Genomic DNA, 21,211 nt, shown 5'->3' with positions numbered 1-21,211 from the left:
GGTTCCTGGTGCATCTGTCTGTGCCAGGCTTTTCACTGGCATGGGAGAGTGTGAATAACAAATTGGATGCACCTGAGATTCGGATGATTAGTGTGTTTTGTGAGTCTCCATGACTTGTAAGCAGATAGCTCTGGGGGGGAGGGGAGGGGGGAAAGAGGGAGGGAGGGGTACTCAACAGCAACCACGGGTGAATCTGTACTCACACCTTCCATTTGGGGCTTTGCAAGGGAGCGGCAAACATTACCAGGCAGCACAGAGTAACAAATATTTCATCCTGCCTTGTCATTGATTAGAAAAGAGCCTTTAATTTCATTTCACCCCATGTTGTGATTAATTTGCATTCTTTGTCAGAAGTTAATGGAGTTTTTTATGGTTCACTCTGAAATCCTTGAAGACATCAGACTTGATCTGATGTTTATACAACCGCCAGCGGAATTTTTTCGTTTGATTGATGGCAAGCTTGATGTTATTCCAAACGGCTTTTTAAGCTGTTTTTAAGAATTATTTGAATAAAATGCAAGCAAGATATTGTTGTGATGATCAAGATTATCTGTTAAAAATCTGTTTCAAATAAAGAAGATGATAAGTGGTAAAAAGGATCAAAAAGATAAGAGCAATATGAATAGTTTATTTGTTAAAAATATGTAAGAATGCCATTAAATAAATTATGGCAATGTATAGAGAGATTACTTTTACTGAAAAAAAGATGTGCCATCATCTGTCCAAATAGGATAATTAAGACTAAGATAAAGGGAAAGCCTGAATCTTGCAGATTAGAAACCTATATGACCAATTGGCCAATTCTCTTTTATTCTGCCAGCTTTTACCACCAATGTACGAAATAGAGATCTACTGTTCTTAACTCGAAGAGATGGGGCAGCCAGGGTGGTTAACTGAACAAAATGACATGTTATTTATCTCAAAAAAGAGTCATTTTGTAAAATCCCATCACAAGTTCAACCTAAGTAGATAACAGGGTTTTAAGTGACAGACATACGTTCTGCTTTCTTTTGATGTTAAAAGTGTGAGGACAGAGAAGCAGAAAGTGAGCTTACTTTCCAGATGCCCACAGTAGTCAGTGCCGAGCCTTGGCCAAAGCTAAGTGTTCAACCCAGGACTCCCACGTGGCTGTCCTGGGACCAAGCTCTTTAAGCCGCTGTCACCTGCTGCCCACCAGGATCCACATTAGCAGGAAGCCGCAATCAGCAGTCAGAGCTGGAACTCAAACCCTGGCATTCCAGGCTGAGACTGGGCATCCTAACCAGCCAAGCCAGTTGTTCTTACTCGTGTGGTATGCGGCCTCTTCACATTGTTACCTTCCACCCTTTCCAAATATTGAACAGAAATGAAAATATCCCATTGTTAAAACCAGGATTCCCCAGTGGATCCTGGGGAAGAGGCATGTGTACATTCTCTCTCTTTCTCTCTTTCTCTCTCTCTCTCTCTCCCCCTCTCTCCCCCACCCCACCCCACCCCACCCCACCCCATCCGCGGCAGCAGCTGCTGTGCTTCCTGGTGACTGATTCCATGTGTGTGATTTGGTAGCTTGGCCTCGGCCTCAGCAGATTCCCGCTTCCCCCAGATTGCTGCCAAGGAGAGGGACTCATCGGTCAGAGAGCTGCTGATTGGAGCAGTTTCATTTAAAACAGATTCATTTCTCTGCTGTGTCTGAAAGTTCGCTAAATAATTGGGTGGTTTTAATTGAACTTACTCTTTTTTGATCCTTGTATTAGCATGATCTAAAGTCTTTTTTATTATACACAATCTATATTATTGACCAAATTTGCCCTGTTTTCATTTAAATGTAAGTGGATTGTCACAAAGAAAATATTTTGTTGGACTTGGCTTGGAAACCAGCTATTTTAATGTGGTTTTTTTTTTTCAATTGACAGACTATCTTTTAAGCATTTATTTTGTAGTAATAAATTGATCTATTGATGGATTATTTGTTTCATAATAGCATATGTTCTTAAAACTATTTAAAATTGGAAATTCTTTTCAAATGCAAATGTTGTAATACTAGAGTTTTTATACTTTATTCAGATTTTTAAAACCTCTCATTTATTATTAATCCTAATGTTGATCATTTAATTTTCTATTACTGATGTTGAATTTAGTTCCCAAATGTCATTATCTTATTAATGTACTATGGACTGATCCTATCTAAAATTGCAGGATAATTAGAGTTTTAAAAAAAGATACTTGAAATCTGTCCTTTTTTACATGAACATTTAAAGTTCAGAACATCAAGGATTTAAGTAAATTCTACACACTCAGTGTTTTGGGGGGAGTCTTAAAAAATAGCACTGGATAATTCCTCAAACTTCAAGTACTCAACTCTTTAATTTGCAAGAATTTTAAAAATCAGTGTGCATGCATTTTTTTTCTGGCCTACCTGTTTTAAATCATTCTCACTAGTTGGGATATAGACATTTAACATATACTGCTATTTGCCACTTTAAAACAGGATTAAGGTCCACTAAATACAGAGGTACCTAAACACATTTGCTTCTTCTGAGGAATTTCTTAATTGCCCGAGTCAAAGTCTTTTTTCCAGTTTATCTCAAATTTACCAAGAGATGTCTAATTTTATTTTCCCAGCCTGTGCCAGAAACAGGAAGTATGTTCCTAGTTTGTCCTTAAATTAGTGTCAAAATGGGAGACAAGGCATCTCCCAAATATGTGGAGAATAGAAACATGAAAGATAAATACCTGATCGGGGCATGTATAGGGTGATGTTTGCTGTGTTGCTTTTACAGCATTCGACCTGTGTTGGCTTGGAGCTCACAGCACTGCCTTAGTTCTTCTGTGACCTGCATCTCGGTTCACTTGAACGTTTTATTTGTCATCTTGCACTTGCTTTGTGGGCTAAAGCACTAGGAGCACCCAGATAAACTAGAGCCAGTCCAGTGCAGAGGGCTGGGAAGAGCATAAATGGTAGTTGACACAAAAGGAAATTCCCAGGAGGTGGGACATCCCAGTCCAAAGGGGGAAAAGAAGTGGTCAGCTGATCTTGGGAAGCCCAAAAGGTTTCAGAGTGTGAAATGTTTGAGCTGAGCTCTGGGGACAAAAGGCCAGGGAAGAAAGGTTCCAAGCCCTTAAGTCAGAAGTAAAACCACCTGCTGGAGACAAACTTACCTCAAACACTGCTGTCTCGGGTCTCCTTCCTGTACCAGAAGAGATACTACTGTTAGTACCTTATTCCCCTGACACATTAGTAATTCTTTGGGTGACTTAAAAAAAAGATTTATTTATTTTTATTGGAAAGACACAGAGAGAGGGAGAACACAGAGAGAAAGATCCTCTTTCCACTGGTTCATTCCCCATGGCTACAATGACCAGAGCTGAGCCAATCCTAAACCAAAAGAAGCCAGGAGCTTCTTCTAGGTCTTCCACTCGGGTGCAGGGTCCCAAGGCTTTGGGCCATCTTCCACTGCTTTCCCAGGCCATAAGCGGGGAGCTGGAAGCAGCCAGTACATGAACTAGTGCCCATATGGGTTCCCGGCACTTGGAGGTAGAGAATTAGCCAATTGAACCATTGTACCAGGCCCCCTGAGTGACTTTGAAAGCAACTCTGAGAGGGAAGAGAAGGGGAAGAGGAAGGTTATGTGATCCAAGTTGGAGACAGAAAGTGTAGCAGAGACCACATGGCCTAATAGTGCCATGAGTCCCTTGCAGGCAATGGGAGACAAACTGGGGCTGGGGACCCTCACATTGTGGGATCTCTAACCATGTAGCAGTTGGCTCCTGCCTCTGAGGGGCTCCCTGCTACCTTCTGTCACTTAGCACTGCCACCTCCCGGGGTATTTTCTAAATTGCTGGGGAGAAATCAACGTGATCCAGTGCGCTAATGCCTGAGAGAGCACCATGGAAATACAAGGTGGTAAACAAGAATGGGATAATATGAGAGTTATTTATGTTTCTGGAAAGTACTTCAGGGATTTACCTATGTAACTGAAAATATATGATCACGTCTCACACTAGGAAGGACTGAAATGAATTGCTTTTCTGATCCCACCAGAGCCTTCCTTTACAGTCTTTTCTTTTTGAGTTATAATTTATCATTCATAATCACAATCATAATATACAAAATAACATACAGAATTTAGCCATTTTTAGTCCAGTGACTGGGGACCATGATTCTTTACAATGTTTAAGTGATTCGTTTGGTCCAAAACTACAACTGAAGCTTAAAGCTGTGGACTTGGGATTCAGTGTAGCTTTCAGATGGTGATCTCACCATCGTGTCTCCCTCTTAACGCTCTAGTCTTGGAGAGGGGACTCGCCCTCCCTTCTTTGACTGTCCTGGTGCATGCTTCATGGAGTCCTGGAATCTCCTGATGTGTCGGTCTCTCACGATGGTCTTGTCCAGCACCCATGTGATAGGGAAGAAAAGGAAGCCACAGCCATTAGATGACTGATTGGGACTCAGCAGGTATTGGACACCAAGGAAGGTTGTCTCTCACTCCCAGGTCAGTGGTCTTCTCCCTGCAGAGATCTGGTGAGATGAATGACCCAGAGCTGTTCAGCCCAGGTAGCTGTGCCAGTTTTACACACCCACCCATGCAAGTCCTTCTGCTTCGTGTGCCTGCAGGGGTGGGAATCTGTCCCACGGTGCTCTGTGACTGCTGGCTGGATGTGAGTCCCTAGGGAAACGAGTGGTCAGCAACCTTAGTGGCAGCAGCAGCAGAGACAATAGCCTGTGTTGTACCCAGCATTTGACTTATCAGCATTCAGTATAGAAAACTTGGGTAGATTTGGGGCTGGGGATTCAGTGGCATCATGGTTGAGAGAGGATGGGCCTGGCCGAACTTTTCTTAGGCACGGATTATCTTTTAGATGGTTAGCAGTTCCTGGCTAATGACTGGTGGGGAAGATTAGGAATTCTTCCTCAACTGAAAGGTTAATGTTATTAAGAACCCAACCCTCTGTTGTGTTAGCAAGCAAATAATCTGACTTCAGTGAAAGATCAATGGGTTGCCTAAAAGGAACGAAGAGCTATTGGACTTAGAACTGGAGGCTGCAAGACATGCCAGGTAACAGGGAGTCCAGGGGACTGCTGGGAGCCAGGAAGGCAGTTTATGCACAGTGTAGGCTCCAAGGAATTGTGGGAAACTGAGGCAGCCTGTTAGAACCTAGTATGGACTTACTGGGCTTTGTACAGTTGGAGATTGGAGCTCTTCGGAGCAAAGACATTGCCTTGTAGGCTCCAAGGAGGAAAAACTGAAGGCGGTAACAAAGCTTACCTTGCTGTGTCTTCTGCTCCAGTGAGGTTGCAGAGAGCACCCTGGTGTGTGTGAGGAGACCTTGACTCCACAGCTCGTTCTCATTGGGTAAAATATCATGGGCCGTGGAATATCGCCAGCCCCTGCTCTGTGTATCTCTGGCAGCCAAGCATGTGCCGGCAGTGAGTCAGAGAAGAGCGGACCAGGAGTGACAGTCTAAGTCACTGTTGCTTTGTGACTTCCACTCTCAGCACACACACAGCTCATCTGTATTCTGGTCCTGGCTTGTCGTAGGAGTGCTTGACCGCAGCCTCAGTCCCCTCACCCGCACAGTGTTGGCCATGGCCTAGGCCAGGGATAGGCAGAAGGATGGGCAGAGGGTTCACCAAGGAGATGGGGACCCACCCCACACACGTCACTCATGCAACTGCGCACAGTTGCAAGAGCAGCCCTGCATGCATATGGTACTTTTAAAACTGATTCTAAGTAGTATCTTGTTTGAATTAAGGGCCACTTGCTAAGCAGAATCTAAAAAAGGCTGGACCAGTGTGAGCACCTTTCTCCTCTCCACACTTTAAGCTATGTTTCTTAATACCAGGTCCTTGGCTAACCCCTGGGAATGTACTGAAACTCAGTTTTATCTGTTTCAAAAAACAAGGGGAGTAGGCAGTAGCCTAGTGACTAAAGTCCTCACCTTGCATGTTGTACCTGGGATCCCATATGGGAGCCGGTTTGTATCCTGGCTGCTCCAGGTCCCATCCACCTCCCTGCTAGTGCCATGGGAAAGCAGTTGAGGATAGCTCAAGGCTTTGGGACCCTGCACCCACGTGGGAGACCCAGAAGAGGCTCCAGGCTCCTGGCTTCAGCTCAGCTCAGCTCAGCTCCAACCATTGCTGCCGCTTGGGGAATGAACCAGCAGGTGAAAAATCTTCCTCTCTGTAAGTCTGACTTTCAAATAAATAAATAAATAAGTAAATAAATAAATAAATCTACACAGAGACAATGCAGCATTTAACAGTCAAATAAACAACCTTAAAAAAAACGAGGGACAGCATTGTGGTGCAGCTGGTTAACCCAACCACTTCCAATACCATCATCCCATATGATCACCAGTTCAAGTCCTGGCTACTCCACTTCTGCTCCAACTCCCAACTAATGTGCTTGGTTGGGTAGGCAGCGAAAAATAACTCCAGTACTTGAATCCCCTGCCATCCACGTGGCAGCTGGCTCAGAAAAAAAAAAAAAAAGCAGGAGAAGAACTCCTGGAATTCCAGGCAGCTTCCCACTGCTTCAAGAGCTTGCTCTTCATGAGGAGTGGGGTGGGCAGCCCCTGGAGTCCTTGAGTGCCTCATTGCCCATGCAGGAGCCATGTTTAGGTTTCTTTTTTAAAAAAATTAAACCTTTTTTATGTACACAGACACATATGAGTGAAGGGAGGAAGACAAAGAAACAGATCTCATCTGCTTGTTCAATTCTCAGATGTCTGCAATGGCCAGGAATGTGGATCGGGTCTCCCTCCAGTGGAGGCAGGCCGGGGGCGGTGCTTGAACCATCACTTGCTGCTTCTGGGAGAGTGCCTCCCCACAGGAAGCCAGGAGCAGGGCTGGGACTCTCCAAGAGGGGCTGTAGCACTACCAGCAGCTCTTACCTGCACCAAATGCCTGGCTCGTGTTTATTTTCCATTAAAGGGAGAAACTGTTCTGGCATTGACTGTGCTAGGCACTGAAGCTTAGGGATGTACCTTTCTAATCTGTCGTTATGGCAGAAACAATGTCCAGATCTTTAAAAAGTCCTCAATGAGTAAAAAAACAAATCATTTCCACATGAGCACATACTTTGTACACTGTACCACTCACTCCCCACTGCCCGCAACAGCCACAGGATGGGATAGTCCAAACCCAGAGGCCAGAAGGTTTCTCTGGAACACCCACATGGGTGCAGGCCCCAAGGCCTTGGGCCATTCTCTGTTGCTTTCCCAGGCCACAAACAGGGAGCTGGATGGGAAGTGGAACTTCCAGTACTCAAACTGGTGCTTACATGGGATGCAAACACTGCAGGTGGAGGATTAGCCTGAACTCCTGTACTGGCCCCACAGTGAGAGTTTGGACAAATTGCAACTTTTAGATACTGAGTGTATTAGGAGACAAAATAAATGAATGATATATGTTTTTTGTACCAAAAACATATTGAAGCACCTTGTGTGCTCTCCTCTTCAGCTCCTGTCCTTTGAGCCTATGGTGCAGAGGGCATCCATGAGCAGGTGCTACCTGGTAGGCAACAGGAGACCCATTAGGACTCCTGCATTCTAAAAGCCACTCACTGGCCCTCAGACTCCTGCCAGGGTGCTGTATTCAGGAATACAGAAGTGAAAACTGGATGTCTTCGAATTTAGCAAACAGCTACGGAGCTGGGGGGAGGGAGCAAGGAGAAAGGCTCCAGCATGGCTTGGGGAGGGCACAGGGCAGACAGAACCTGATGGAAAAATCATCACAGTCGTAAATCAACTCACCTGGCTCACATGGCTTCCCGCGTATCAAGGACGAGGCCTTTTCACAGAGAATACAACAGCTGCAGCACCAAGGTGTGGGCAACATTGCTGCATCTGAACTCACTCAACAGGGAGATGGACCTGCTGACCAGGCCATGCTTTGACCCTCTGTGTGGTTAAAGCTGAGCTAACTCAGGCACAGCATGTCGGGGCAGGCCAGGCTGGTGCTGGACCTTGGGCGCTTCTTCCTTGCTCTGAGCCTCAGTGTCCCTAACAGTAGAGCGGTTAGGCTGAACTAGTTCATTTCTCAAGTCCTTTTGCCTCTTCAGGAGTCCTTAGGTCACCATTCCTCATTCAGAATATGGAGATCTTAATTTACCATAATCCCTGTGTGCATTGAACCAGAGTTATAGCTTCGTGCATCTGGTTTGAAAAGAGTATCCTTGCCAACTAGCCACAGTCTCTAAAATTTGAAGTTTTTAAACAGAAGATTATAGAGTTAACATTGAAAGGTAGAATGTGATGCCAGTGGCACAACGTAAGAAAATGATATTCTTTAAAACTTCGCTATGATATCATTTTATAGTTCTGTTTTCTATTTATGAGAAAATAACACAGGCTTGAAAAGCAGTAAATATGTAAAGAGAAAATTTGTCAACTGATATTGGAAGATCTGACCTAGGTCACACATAAATCTCCCAGACAAGAGCTGCAGGGCAAGCCATAATTTCCGCGAGTAAAAGAGAAAATGAAAACGGCGGCTGGTGTCTTCTCTAGGTTCCGTAGGTGGATTCCTTTCAGCTTTCTGGTGGTGCCTCTGAATGCAGTGTAAACAGGGCTGGTTGAAGGTCTTGCTTTTTTAGCCACTGTAGGTAAAAAGTCCCTCTGCAGAGAGAGCAGCATAAAAATGAGACTTCCAAAACTACTTCTCCCTACAGAGCCGTTGACTGAAGTAGTTGAAGCTCCATAAGCGGATTTTTGCATTGTTCATTTCCTCCCCAAAATCATTTTCCAGATCCTTCTGCCGTGTTCCAAGAGCCTTTCCAGTCACCCCTGTGCAGTCTTCACCAGGACGCGTGACCAGCCTTACTGCGGTCACACCAAGACTGGATCCTTGGCGGCTGCCTTTTATGAAGTCCTTCTACCCTGTTGGACATGGAAGGATCTGCCTGGCTTCAAAACAAGGCAGAAATCTGCATGGTTCATGTGGCTCTAAAGTCTTGAATGTAAGGGACTAACCAAAGAGGGAAAAAACAAGCTTTGCCCAGAAGAGATTCCTCTAATGATCATATCCAAACACTACGGGTTCTGGAGACAGGTTAGCAAAGTGTGTATCTGGAGCTGTTACTGTTCTGCTCACAGTCCCCAAGTACTAGTTGGACGTGGAAAATGCTCCATACAAGCAGAATGTACATGCAGGAATGTGGATGTGGACAAGTTAGTTATAAACAGCATTTCATATGTTGGGAGGTAAGGGCAGTCCATCAGCCTTAACAATATTATTGTGTTCCTCTGAACTCTGTCCTCACAGCCAAGCCTTTAGAAGGCAGACTCAGAATAAAGCTAGGCCTCGGCGAAGCCAACATTGTATTTTATATTGAGTACCCTTAGTACCACTTTTAATGTGCCATAAAACTCAGGGCATCACTGCTGCATGAACTGTGCGCAAAAGCAGAGGCTGCGTCTGGAGGTTGACTTTGTCCAAATCTGTTTTATGGTTGCTGTGCCCGCATGGTAATATGATCTTGAAAAAGGTAAACAACAGAGGTTAACAGTGAAAAATACGCCTAATATAAATACAGCTGCGTACGCAGCAGTTGAGAATTTGACAAATACGAGCATGGCCTTAAATTTTCTGGTGGAATTAACAGAGGAACAGAAAACAGCCTTGAAGGCAATATGTCTGAGACAGAAAAAGCTGTAATACATCTGACTCGATGGTCTATGTGGTATTCATGGCAAGAAAAGCACAGTAGCCTTATTTAATTGAGAAAATGAATCAATTACAATGATGTTGCATCATCAAATTCTTGGTGGAAATAGAAGATATAAGTCACCGCTTTGTGTTACAGTGTTAAAAAGTAATTGAGTATCTTAAGCATTTTGAATCAATTTCAGGTACTGGCACTGCTAACTTAATGCAAAATTTATGAAGATGATTTTATATAATATGTAGCTGTCAAAGCTATGTAATAAAACCTGGTAACAATGTCTGTCTTTTAAAACCTGGGCAGAACACACTCATACATACACACACGCACACACACAGAATAATTATATAAGATCATAAAAAAGATGGGGCTGTTGCTTGCTCTCTTTTTTGTAGTATAGAACAAGCATTCGAAGAGGCCAGCTTTAAGTTGTCTAGGGCCACACTCAGAACACTCTGAACAGGGCAAGGAGAGACCTCGTGTAAGAGCCTGGTTGGGCTCCCAGAGTTCATGTTACCAAGTACAGGGTCTCAAATCCATGCCTGAGTTAGTTTCTCAACTTATCCCCCTGGCTCCCAGAAATGTGTGGCAAGAGCTTCTTTTTGGCATCTGAGCTGGATCTCTGATCATTTGTTCATCTGCAGTAGCTGTCCTGTGGAGGTAGACATTCTTGTTAAAAGCATGGATCTTGGAAAAGTGTCCATTCATGTTTACCAAGACAGTGTGACTAGCCAACCCCAGAGGTGTCCAGTGTCACAAGAGAGGGTCCCTGAGTTCTTGAAGACACTTTTGAAGGTGAGATGGCTTGCTCCTGGTATCCCTCCAAGGTCAGGGTGACAGTGATGATCTCTGCCTGCTCGTCATGCTGCTGCTCTTCTCTGCACCGTTGCTCCAGATGTTCCCCTTGGCCAGTATGAGAAGGAGCAGGCCTCCCAGGCGTTGTTGAGCAGGCTGCCATCAAGGGAGGCTAAGAGGCAGGCTGCCTGGGCCCCAGGAAGGACCAGGGGACATGTGATGAGGAGCCAAGAGTAGCAGGAAGAAGATCATGCTTGCCTGAGACCTTCTGTGGGCAAGAACCTTCTCAAACAGTAGAGCCTGAGACCAAGGGGTCTGCTGCTATAGAGAAGCTCGTGTTCTAGTTGAGAAGAAACCACGTGCCAAAACTGATCCTTGGTAGCCCAGTTTACCTGTATGCCACATTTTGTGTCAGAGTAGAGCTTCAAGCCCTGGCTATTGTGAACTCATCCAGCTCCCTGCTAATGCACCTGCAAAGCTTGGATTCCTACCAGCCACGTGGGCCATGAGAATGGAGTTCCTGGCTTCAGCCTTGTATGGTTCCAACTGTTGCAGGGATTGGGCATTAACCAGCAGGTAGAAGGTCTCTGTGTTTCTACCTCTGTGTTTCATACCTTCTCTGTATGCGTCACTCTGCCTTCCAAATAAAAATAAAAATTTTTAAGTGATCATTCAGCAACTACATCCTGCCAAGTAGAAATGTGTGCACATTACTGTTTTTAAATTATGTGATGATCATAGCAGGGGATAGATAGATAGATAGATAGATAGATAGATAGATAGATAGATAGATAAAGTGTTGGAGGAAAGGACCCTGGAGTACCCTGGCTCCACCACAGTGTGACCCAGCACTGGGCCCAGCAGGTCCTCTGGGAGGCCCCTGTTTGTGGCCCTTCATAGCAGGGACGTAAGCACGTCTACTGACCCTAGGGTGGCTGCAGAGACCACATGAGAGCATGTGGAAAAAGGAGTTTTTTGGTTTTTTGTTGTTGTTGTTTTGTTTTGTTTTGTTTAAGCACTATGACATACAAGGGACTATTAGCCTTTCACCAAATGAATGGAGTTCATTTATCACGGAAAAGCAATGGTGACCTGTCCATTGGATCCTGCAGATTTCCTGCTTAGGAAATTTAGTATATAGGACTCCATCTACATTGAGTGTATAATAACTGTAGGCTTTTTCTACTTTTTTAAAGCAGTGGACATTAAAGCATTTGGTATTTGAATTGCTAAGTGGGTATTTCACCCACTTGGTGGCATGGTCATGGTTTATCCTTATTGGATGTGTAGAAGCCAGCCTTCAGAATGCTGGGTGGGACCAAGCACTCCAACTCTGCTTTCATTCCCAGCCAAAAGAGTGTCAGACTCGCTTGAGTTTGATTTTCCCAGAGAGCATTGCTGCCTGAAGGAACTTTGGAGAAGGTGGAGTCTGCCCAAGTCCTAAGTTAGAGGCAAATACTTCAACCACATAATTAAAGTTTTCTTCACAAAATAGGGGATTGAGAGCAGGCACTGGCAGGAATCCAAAATTCTAATTTCTGACTATGATTTAATTTCAATTTTAAATAAATCGGTTTTTAATTTAAAAAGAGTGAGCTTCATAACATTAGCAATGATTGCAACATTAAGCCCAGTGTTCACAATCTAGCAATATAAAACATTATTTATATCTGAATCGTAAACAGCCTTTTGAAATGGATTATGGTTTTTCTCCCTATTCTAATACAACCTGGAGGGTACTAAAAAGTGTTGTGTGAAATTAACATTCTGCTGACTTTCGCCTATAAATGAGAAGCGAGCTATTAACATTTGTGTATTTTCATTATGTAAATTGTGTTAACACATGCCCACAAATTGCCACCAGCAATGCAATAATTTTCTCTCAGTGATCATAATGTGTCCAAGTGAGTCATTTTGATTATGACATGCTAATTACATATTGCCTTTTTTCAGATTCAGAAAAACCAGGGATCTTTAATGGTAAGCTTTATGAGTTCGGAAAAAAATTCACTTTTCTTTTTCCTGATGGCTGCTTCCTTTGCATGCTTGAATGCCTTGTTTTAAACTTAGCAAATTGCATTTTGAAGAAAATGCAAACCTTTAACTGCCTGTATTAGATTAGGTACCATTAGAAATAATAGAACATCCTGAACATCAATGTTTTTATAAGAGTTTGCTGGTGTTGATTAATCTTGCTATATTTTATTGCATTAATGATTTTTTTCTTTCCACTCCACTGTAAAGATATTGCACAGCGCCTAATACTTTTTCCTCTCCTTCTCCGTTGCAGCCTCTCCAGCTTCTGCAGTGCATTGTTGATGAGGTGAGGCATCGTCTTATGTGCTTTCATCCTAAAGTCATTCCTAATGGTGTGGAAAGCTTATATTTTGTTTCCTAATGAAGCACAATGCCCCACATCCTCAGAGCAAGTTGTGTTGTAGGCTCCGAGCTGTGTTACGGGAGCTGGCCTTGTCCTGAATCCGGGCTACCGATTGGGGCACAAGTGGACCGTCCCCCAGGCTGGTCCTCCAGGGTGTCAGAAGCCCTCCGGGCACAGCATGGCCATATTTATTAATTGTTCCTCTTCCCAGCCAGATGGGGATGGAAATTAAAGTGGTGCCGTTTCCCCCAATACATACATGTACAGCATTTAACAGACAAGGGTCAGAGTGGAACAACAAACCTAAGAGGGAGAACATTTGCCTCCCTTGCTTTCTTTACCCAAAGCTTAGCAGGGTAGGCAGAGGGTTTGAAGGCCCTGGGTCAGCAGTTGAATGTCTTCTCTCTGGGGATACGCTCCTGATGTGTCTTGTATACTTAGGAACCAGTAGCCTGTGTCGTCGCCTTTAGAGTCACCTTACCTCTGCACATTCTTCCCTGTGGTTCCTTTAGCCCCCTGTCCCTTGGCCTTCATGGGACCAATCAACCTGCATTTCCTTCTCCAAGTTTGTCTACTTGTTCTGACTTTTCAGTTCTTTTTTTCTTGTATAAATCAGCATTGTTCCAATACTCAAGGCTCTTGCTGGAGAAGCACGAACTTATATAAAAAACTGAGTTTTTCTGGGTTTGCCTACCAGCAATGTTTAGTTTTTAAACTTTAATTTTGTAATATTTTAAAATCACTTGTCATTAGAGAGGGAAGGCGATAAATGATTCAGAAAGGAAAAGTTTGAAAGAAAAAAACAAATCGTAATTCATAATTATTCCTCTCAATTAAACATCTGTATAACCAGTTATGAGATTTGGGAGGACAAATAAAGATCCTCCTAGGAAAAAAACAAACACACACCCATTACAATAACAGTAAGAATTGGGCTCTCGCATCCTTAATGGTTGCATCAGTCAGTCCGTATATCCCCTGCAAGCCATAAACCATGTTGGTGCAAAATGAAGGCATCATCCTGAAACAAATGGAAGCTCCATTATCTCCGATATCAAACAGGCCTCCTGGATCTAATAGCTCATCAATATCTTTGTCATCTTCGATTCCAAAGGCTCCGTATCCCCGTCTGAGCCATCCCAGTGAAGCTGATTTTCCTGAGGTCCCCCTGAAGTTCTACTCAGGACCGTGCCCTGGGAGGGTTGGCCTGCCCATGAGGCACACAGCCCGCTGCCCTCCAGCGGTTCCCTGGGCTCGGCCTGCCGTGCTCGGGGCTGCAGAGTGCATAGGTATGGCGTATGTTCCCTGGCAGTGACCCATGTCCTTCTATCCGGCTCATGGAAAGGTTTTCTGAATCTGAGAGATCCTCTTCTCTTGGCATTTAAAGCAAGGACACTTGCTGTTAATCTTAAATAGTAGCCTGACTTCCCTGGGGCAAAATCATGGGGTTGTTGTTTTCCTCCTCTTCAGTTATCACAGGGAGATGAACAGTAGTGTCTAAGTTAAATAAAGTGTTGTTACTACACTTGATCTTAGCCAAGAGGCCGAGAAGTGATAAATAATGTGTTGTTGTCAATAGCATTTGCTTAGACCCCCTTGCCTACTTACTGCAATCGCATATTGAGATAACTCCCTTATGGGCACGTGGCAGGCCTGGATTGAGTTGCTACTTCCTGACTGCTTCAGGCATTTGAGGAGTGATCCCACAGATGGAAATTGTGTCTCTATATCTACATCTATCTCTGTCTGTCTTGGTCTCAGCCCCTCAAAGAAATGAAGAGAAAAATGAACTCAAGGTATTCCATTTTCATTTCAGTGGATGGAACTACCTGGCTTGACCTCAGCCAAGCTCATGTCTTAGAGATAGCATCCAGTGTGTCAGGAGTGGCTTCTTTCAACAAAGCTTCTTGCCTGAGGACCCTTGTATCAGCAGGTGCTCCCCAAGTTTCTGAATGCTTGTGTTGCCAATTGCTTTGGTTCATTGTAAGAAATGTGTGACTGTGGACCTGATCCCTTAGCCATCCAATCTCTTGGGGGAAGACAGTGGCTCCTGGGTCTACATAACTGAAATTTAGTCCTTATCATTTTTAGAAAGAGTTGTTTCTGAAGTGTATTTGTGCTTGGCAACCTGTTGACAAAGCATGGTAAATATCATTTAACTTTTTCTCCATGACCCGGGTCCTTGTTTTGAGCATGGTTCCAAACTCCACTTTGATGTATTGATGCCTGTAGGGCTGTAAAACTGTGTGGGATTTCCCTGTTCATTCTTTGAATATTACCAGCCATTCCGGCTGTGTGTTTGGCCCTCACACTCACACTGTTCTGGAACCTCTTGAAGTGTTGTAACTCATCTACCCACGGGCTAAACAGCCCTATCTGACCACGCTGCTTGGCCCCATGCATCTCCTGCGTCCTCTGCTGCAATGACCTCTGTTCTTTATGGTCACTCGTCATTGTTGTCTGGGACTACCTGCTGCCCATCTGTCAGTCTCAGCACTCATGTTAGTGAGAAGTCAGATAGCCAGGTGTGCACAGGGTCAGGCGAACTGAGGAGGGAAGCAGAGGTGAGACGAACTAGGCAAAAGCCTAGTTCCATCTATGCTTAGGAACCTATGTGGCCACCTCAAACTTGCCCAGTACCTGACCTCTCAACATGACTGGCTACAGCGGTGTTGTGGCAGTAGGAGACTGCAGCTCTTTGAGTCCCCAAATCCCAGGCTGGCTGGAGCCTGCTAGTGAGAGATGGCAGCAGATTAAGAAGTATGAAGCCTGGGCTCGGCAGTGTGGCCTGGTGGCTAAGGTCCTCGCCTTGATCCCATATGGCCACTGGTTCTAATCCCGGCAGCTCCACTTCCTCACTATCTCTGCTCCTCTCAGTATATCTGACTTTGTAATAAAAATAAAATAAATCTTTAAAAAAAAAAAAAAGAAGTATGAAGCCTACAATGGGGACCTTTCCCTTGTGTCTGCCCCAGATAGTCTACAGCCTTGAAAAAGAGCTCAACGTGGAAATAAATAACTGATTTGGTATAATATGAATCTACTAGAACTGTGGTGGAGGGTGGGTAACCAAGGCTTCTCTGGGGAGTTGATGTTCAAGTTTATGAAGCCCTAAAAAATAAGCAAGAATTTCCTAGGTTAAGAGAGGGGAAAGAGAGGTGAACATTGTGGCTAGCAGTTAAATCATCACTTGGGGCACCCACATCGCATATTGGAGTACCTGGTTTGAGTCCCAGCTGCTCTGCTTCTGATCCAGCTTCCTGCTGCTGTACTTCCTGGGAGGAGCAGTGCTGACTCATGCGCTTGCTAGATTGTTGCTACCAGTGTGGAAGGCCTGAATGAAGTTCTGGGTTCATTCTGTCCTGGCCTTGTCCTAGCTATTGCCGGCATTTGGGGGAATAAATCAGGGGATAGAAGATCTCTCTTGCTCTCATTCTTTCTGTTCCTCTGCCTTTCAAATAAATAAAAATTAAAATTAATTAAAAATCTAGAAAAGGGGGAGGAGGAAAGAAGGGGGAAAGTGAATGTCAGGTAGACGAGCCTAATGCTATCTTATGAATCATCTTTGAGTTCACAGATGTGTTTGAGAATGTTCAGGTTGTATAAAGTATGACAACCAGAAAAATGGGTTATTACTCAGAGTGTGTTCGAGTATGTGTGTTGGAAGTGTGTTTGAAGTATATTGCAGCTAAAAATTAATTTCCATCTAGCATCTGTAGTTGCCCAGCAGGGCAGTTAAGAAATCTCTGATGTATACATCTGCTTATTTATTTGTTTTACCCGTAAAAAGTGAATTCATGTCATGTTTTATACCTGATCAGAAGTAGCTTCTGTATGAAAGAGTTGATTTATTGTTGGCACTACAAGATTTAAAAAATACCAAGCACTTCTGAAATACATGCACAGATTTTTCGTGATTAGTAGCAGCCTGCGGTTGGATCAGATGTGTAGGGAAACAGTAGACTGGATGGTTTGAGATGCTGGTTGAATCATTCTGAGAGTTGCTGATCATGCTTCCTTACTTGCATGTGAAGAAAGAATGACGAATGGCCTGGCATATCACTCCAAGCAGGCCGTCTCTTCTGCTTGCAGTAACAAGGCTTCCTGGGCAAGGGGCGCACAGGGGCAGGGCTTGCAACAGATGACAGGGCCATACACACAGACCAAATGGACACTTGAATCCAGAGTCTTCAATAACAAATGAAAAAAAACCTTCCCCCAAAAATCAGAAACAGAAGGAAATGTCTGCTCTTACTGTTTCTGTTCAGCATTGTACTGGGGGTCCTGTGCATTACAATTAAATTAATCAGGAAGGAGTCAGGATATGTAGATGGAGGAGGAAGAAATAAAACTGTGTATGTAAATATCATGATGTTTTATATATAATTTGTATAATCCACACAAAAAGACTGCTACAGCTAATAAATTACTTTAGTAAAGTAATAAGGATATGAGTCAACACAGAGAAATCATTTATACTGGGGCCTGCATGGTAGTATAGCAAGCAAAGCCTCTGCCTGGGGTACCAGTATCCCATATGGGCACCAGTTCATGTCCTGGCTGCTCCACTTCCCTTCCAGTTCCCTGTTTATGGCCTGGGGAAGCAGCCCAAGTCATTGGACTTTTGCACCTACATGGAAAACCCGAAAGAAGCTCTTGGCTCCTAACTTCAGATCTGCTCAGGTGTGGCCATCGCATCCCTCTGGGAAGTGAACCAGCAAGAGTGGAAGACCTCTGTGTGTCTCCTTCTCTCTATAACTGCCTTTCAAAATAATAAATAAATAAAGCAAATTTTTTTAAAATTATTTATACTTTTGTTAATTAGTAATTCAAAATGAAGAGTTTTAAAAATGAAATTAAGAAAAGTTCAGGTTGCAGTTACATCAAAAACAATAAGAGAGTTAAGAAGAATTTTAACAGAAAACAAACAAAAAACAAACAAACCAACCAAAAAAAAACCTGGGCCCAGCGTGGTAGCCTAGTGGCTAAAGCCCTTGCCTTGCATGTGTCGGGATCCCATTTGGATACCAGCTCATATCCTGGCTGCTGCACTTCCCATCCAGCTCCCTGCTTGTGGTCTGGAAAAGCAATCAAGAACAGCCCAAGGCCTTGGGACCTTCTACCTGCTTGGGAGACCAGGAAGAAGCTCCTGGCTCCTTGCTTTAGATAACCTCAGCTCCAGCCATTGCAGCCACTTGGGGAGTGACCCAATGGCTGGAAGATTTTTATCTCTCTCTCCTTCTCTCTATAAATCTGACTTTCCAATAAAAAATAAATAATAAATAACTTTTAAAAAAAAAGAAGTTGGGCCCAGTGTGGTAGTCTTAGTGGCTAAAGTCCTCGCCTTGCATGTGCTAGGATCCCATGTAGCCACCAGTTCTAATCCCAGCTGCTCCACTTCCCATCCAGCTCTCTGCTTGTGGCCTGGGAAAGCAGTTGAGGACGGCCCAAAGCCTTGGGACCCTGCACCCATGTGGGAGACCCGGAAGAGGCTTCTGGTTCCTGGCTTCGGATGGGCTCAGCTCCAGCTGTTGTGGCCAGCAGATGGAGAATCTTTCTCTCTGTTTCTCCTTCTCTCTGTAAATCTGACTTTCCAATAAAAATAGTAAATCTTTTTTTAAAAGAAGTAAAAAGTTGTCACTGAAAGCTGTAAACATCATTGAAAGAAATTAAAGTTATAAGTAAGTATTAGAGACTGTGTTCACCAAGTGGAAGAGTTGACATTCTTAAAATGGCAGTAATCCACCAGCTGGTACACAGGCTTAATGGAATTCTGTCAAAATCCCAGTGAGCTTTCTTTCAGAAATTGATAAACTGATTTTAAAATTCATGTGGAAACTCCAAAGACTCAAAACAATCATGAGAAATGTACAAAACCCACAAAGTTGGGCCATGTACATTTGCTGATTTCAAAATTTGCTACAAAATAACAGCAATGCAAGTAGTGTGGCAGCAGCATAAGGAAAAGACATGTGGAGTTATATTCAGAGTCTGGAAGTAAGCTGCTCTACACGTGGTCAGTTGTTGACAGGGACGCCACAACCGTCCCATGGCAAGAGAGCAGGCTTTTCAACAGGCAGCGCTGAGACCACTGGATGCCCACATGCAGAAGAAAGGCTCCGAACCCCAACTTCACATCACACACAAAACCCAACTCAAATGATCAGAGCCTCACGTGGAAAAGCTGAAACCGTGGGTGGGTGGAGGCTTCAAAAAAGAACAGGTGTGACTCTTAACAATTTCAAATCAAGCAACAGTTTCTGAGCTATGGCACCAAAAGCACAAGCAAGTCAAACAGAAAGTCTTCATGACTCCAAGGACACCAGCAGGAAGTGAAAAGGCAACACAGGACATGGGACCAAAATATTGGCACATCATTTCTGATAAGGCTCTAGTATCCAGGTGAGAACCTTTGCAACTCGGTAATACATACAAGGACAGAAAACCCAATGAAAAAATGGGCAAAGGATTTGAATGGATGTTACCTCCCAAGAAGGCATACGGATAATCATTTGGCACATGAAACCATGCTCAGCTTCATCTAAAGGGGAGAGCAAGTCAAAACAGCAGTGAGGAACTCACACCTCCTAGGATGGCTATAGCTAAAAAAATAAATAGACAAGTTGGTAAGAATGTGAAAAAGCTGGAACCTTCGGGAGTATAAAATGACGCAGTCACTATGGAATACAATTTGACGATGAGTTTAAAAAAGTAAACATAGGAGCCAGCATTAGTGAAGGGTGTAGGATGAAATCAGTGCCTGAAATACCAGTTTCCCATGTGGGCTTTGGTTCATTTCCCAGCTACTCCACTTTTGGTCTGGCTCCTTAGTGACCTGGGAAAAGCAGCAGAAGATGGCCCAAGTGCTTAGACCCTTTCACCCACGTGGGAGATTAGGATGAGGCTCCTGATTTCAGCCTGGCCTACCCCATGGCTGTTGTGGTCATCTGGAGAGTGAACCAGTGTGTGGAGGATCCCTCCCTCTCTCCATTTCTCTCCTCCTCCTCCACCGTGTGTGTGTGTGTGTGTGTGTGTGTGTGTGTGTGTGTGCCTGCATGCTCTGACTTTCAAGTGGTTAAGTAAATCTTTGAAAGACAAAAAGGCATAGACTTATATGAGCCAGCAGTTCCCCTCTTAGGTCGAGAGAAACCACAAGTCCACATCAAAGCTTAGACATGAGTGTTCACAGCAGCATTATTCCTAGTAGTTAAAAGAGAAACAACCCAGTTTCTCAATGGAGGGGTAACTTGTGGTACATCACGTAGCCACACACTGTTAAGGCCCATTGGTAAATAGAAGTGAAGTACAACGATGTACCTGGAGGGCATTGTTACTACATTAAAAAAAAAAAAAAAAAAAAGGATGCAAAAAGCTACCTGCTCTGTGAAGTTTACATGTAAATTCCCCCCACAGCAACCCATAGAGGTAGAAAGTGATTACCGTAATTACCAGGGTCTAAAAGGGAAGTGATTGGGAGAAGTGGCTATTACAGATCTCAGGATTTGAACATACACTTTTTTTTTCAATCTGCCAGAAAGAGCATCAGGGACAAAAATAGGTTCAGAACTCACCAGGTCCTAGCGATTTTTTTTTTTAGAGTAATAGAAGGGTTTTGGAGCTTTCTGGAGTTGTGTGCTTTGGAAGTTTCATGGTGAGGGGCAGCATTGTGTCACAGCAAGGTAAGCCCACCACTTAGGATTCTAGATTTCCATGTTAGAGTGCTAGTTCAAGTTCTAGCTGTTCCACTTTCTATCTAGTTTCCTGCTAATGTGCCTCCATCCAATGGAAGATGGCTGGACTATTTGGCCTGACCCAAACCTGACTGTTGTGGCCACTGGGGAGTGAATCACCAGATGAGAGATTTCTATGTGTGGGTCTGTCTCCCTGTTAATCTTCCAAATAAATTTGAAAATGAGAACTTTGGGGACAGGCATTGTGATGCAACAGGTCTAAGCCACAACTTGGAGTAATCCACATCCCATTTTGGAATGCCTGCCTTGAGTCTCAGCAACTCCATTTCCAATCCAGCTCTTCTTTATACGTCTGGGATGCAGCTGTTGATGGTCCCAGAACTTGGGTCCTTCTCACCTAGTAAGAGATCCAGATGAAGCTCTAGGATCCTGGCTTCCACCTGGCACAGTCCCAGATATTGAAGGCATTAGGGAATGAACCAGTGGATCAGAGATCTTTGTCCATCACTCTCTTTGTGCCACTCTGCCTTTCGAATAAATCTTTAAAAGTGAGCCAGTGCTGTAGCATGGTGGGTTAAACTGCTGCCTGAGATATTGGCATCCCATATCAAAAGCATTGGTTTGAGTCCCAGCTGTTGTACTTCCAATCCAGCTTTTCCTTGCTAACTAGCAAAGCAGCAGAAGACAGCCCAAGTTCTTAG

At 44.0% G+C, this 21,211-nt stretch overlaps 1 protein-coding gene across 1 annotated transcript in view; it reads left to right on the top strand.

The window, feature by feature from the left end:
* MAP2K5 (mitogen-activated protein kinase kinase 5) overlaps positions 1-21,211 on the top strand; it is a 245,809-nt gene that overhangs the window by 171,518 nt on the left and 53,080 nt on the right. The window contains exons 18-19 of the mRNA XM_004578329.2: positions 12,393-12,419; positions 12,730-12,762. Of these exons, the coding sequence (XP_004578386.1) occupies positions 12,393-12,419; positions 12,730-12,762 (60 nt within the window). The remainder of the gene's footprint in view (positions 1-12,392; positions 12,420-12,729; positions 12,763-21,211) is intronic.

Source organism: Ochotona princeps, chromosome 6 (assembly GCF_030435755.1).
Source record: "Ochotona princeps isolate mOchPri1 chromosome 6, mOchPri1.hap1, whole genome shotgun sequence".
Lineage (NCBI taxonomy): Eukaryota > Metazoa > Chordata > Mammalia > Lagomorpha > Ochotonidae > Ochotona > Ochotona princeps.
The sequence above is the reverse complement of the archived record's forward strand: the minus strand, read 5'-3'. Positions and strand labels throughout refer to the sequence as shown.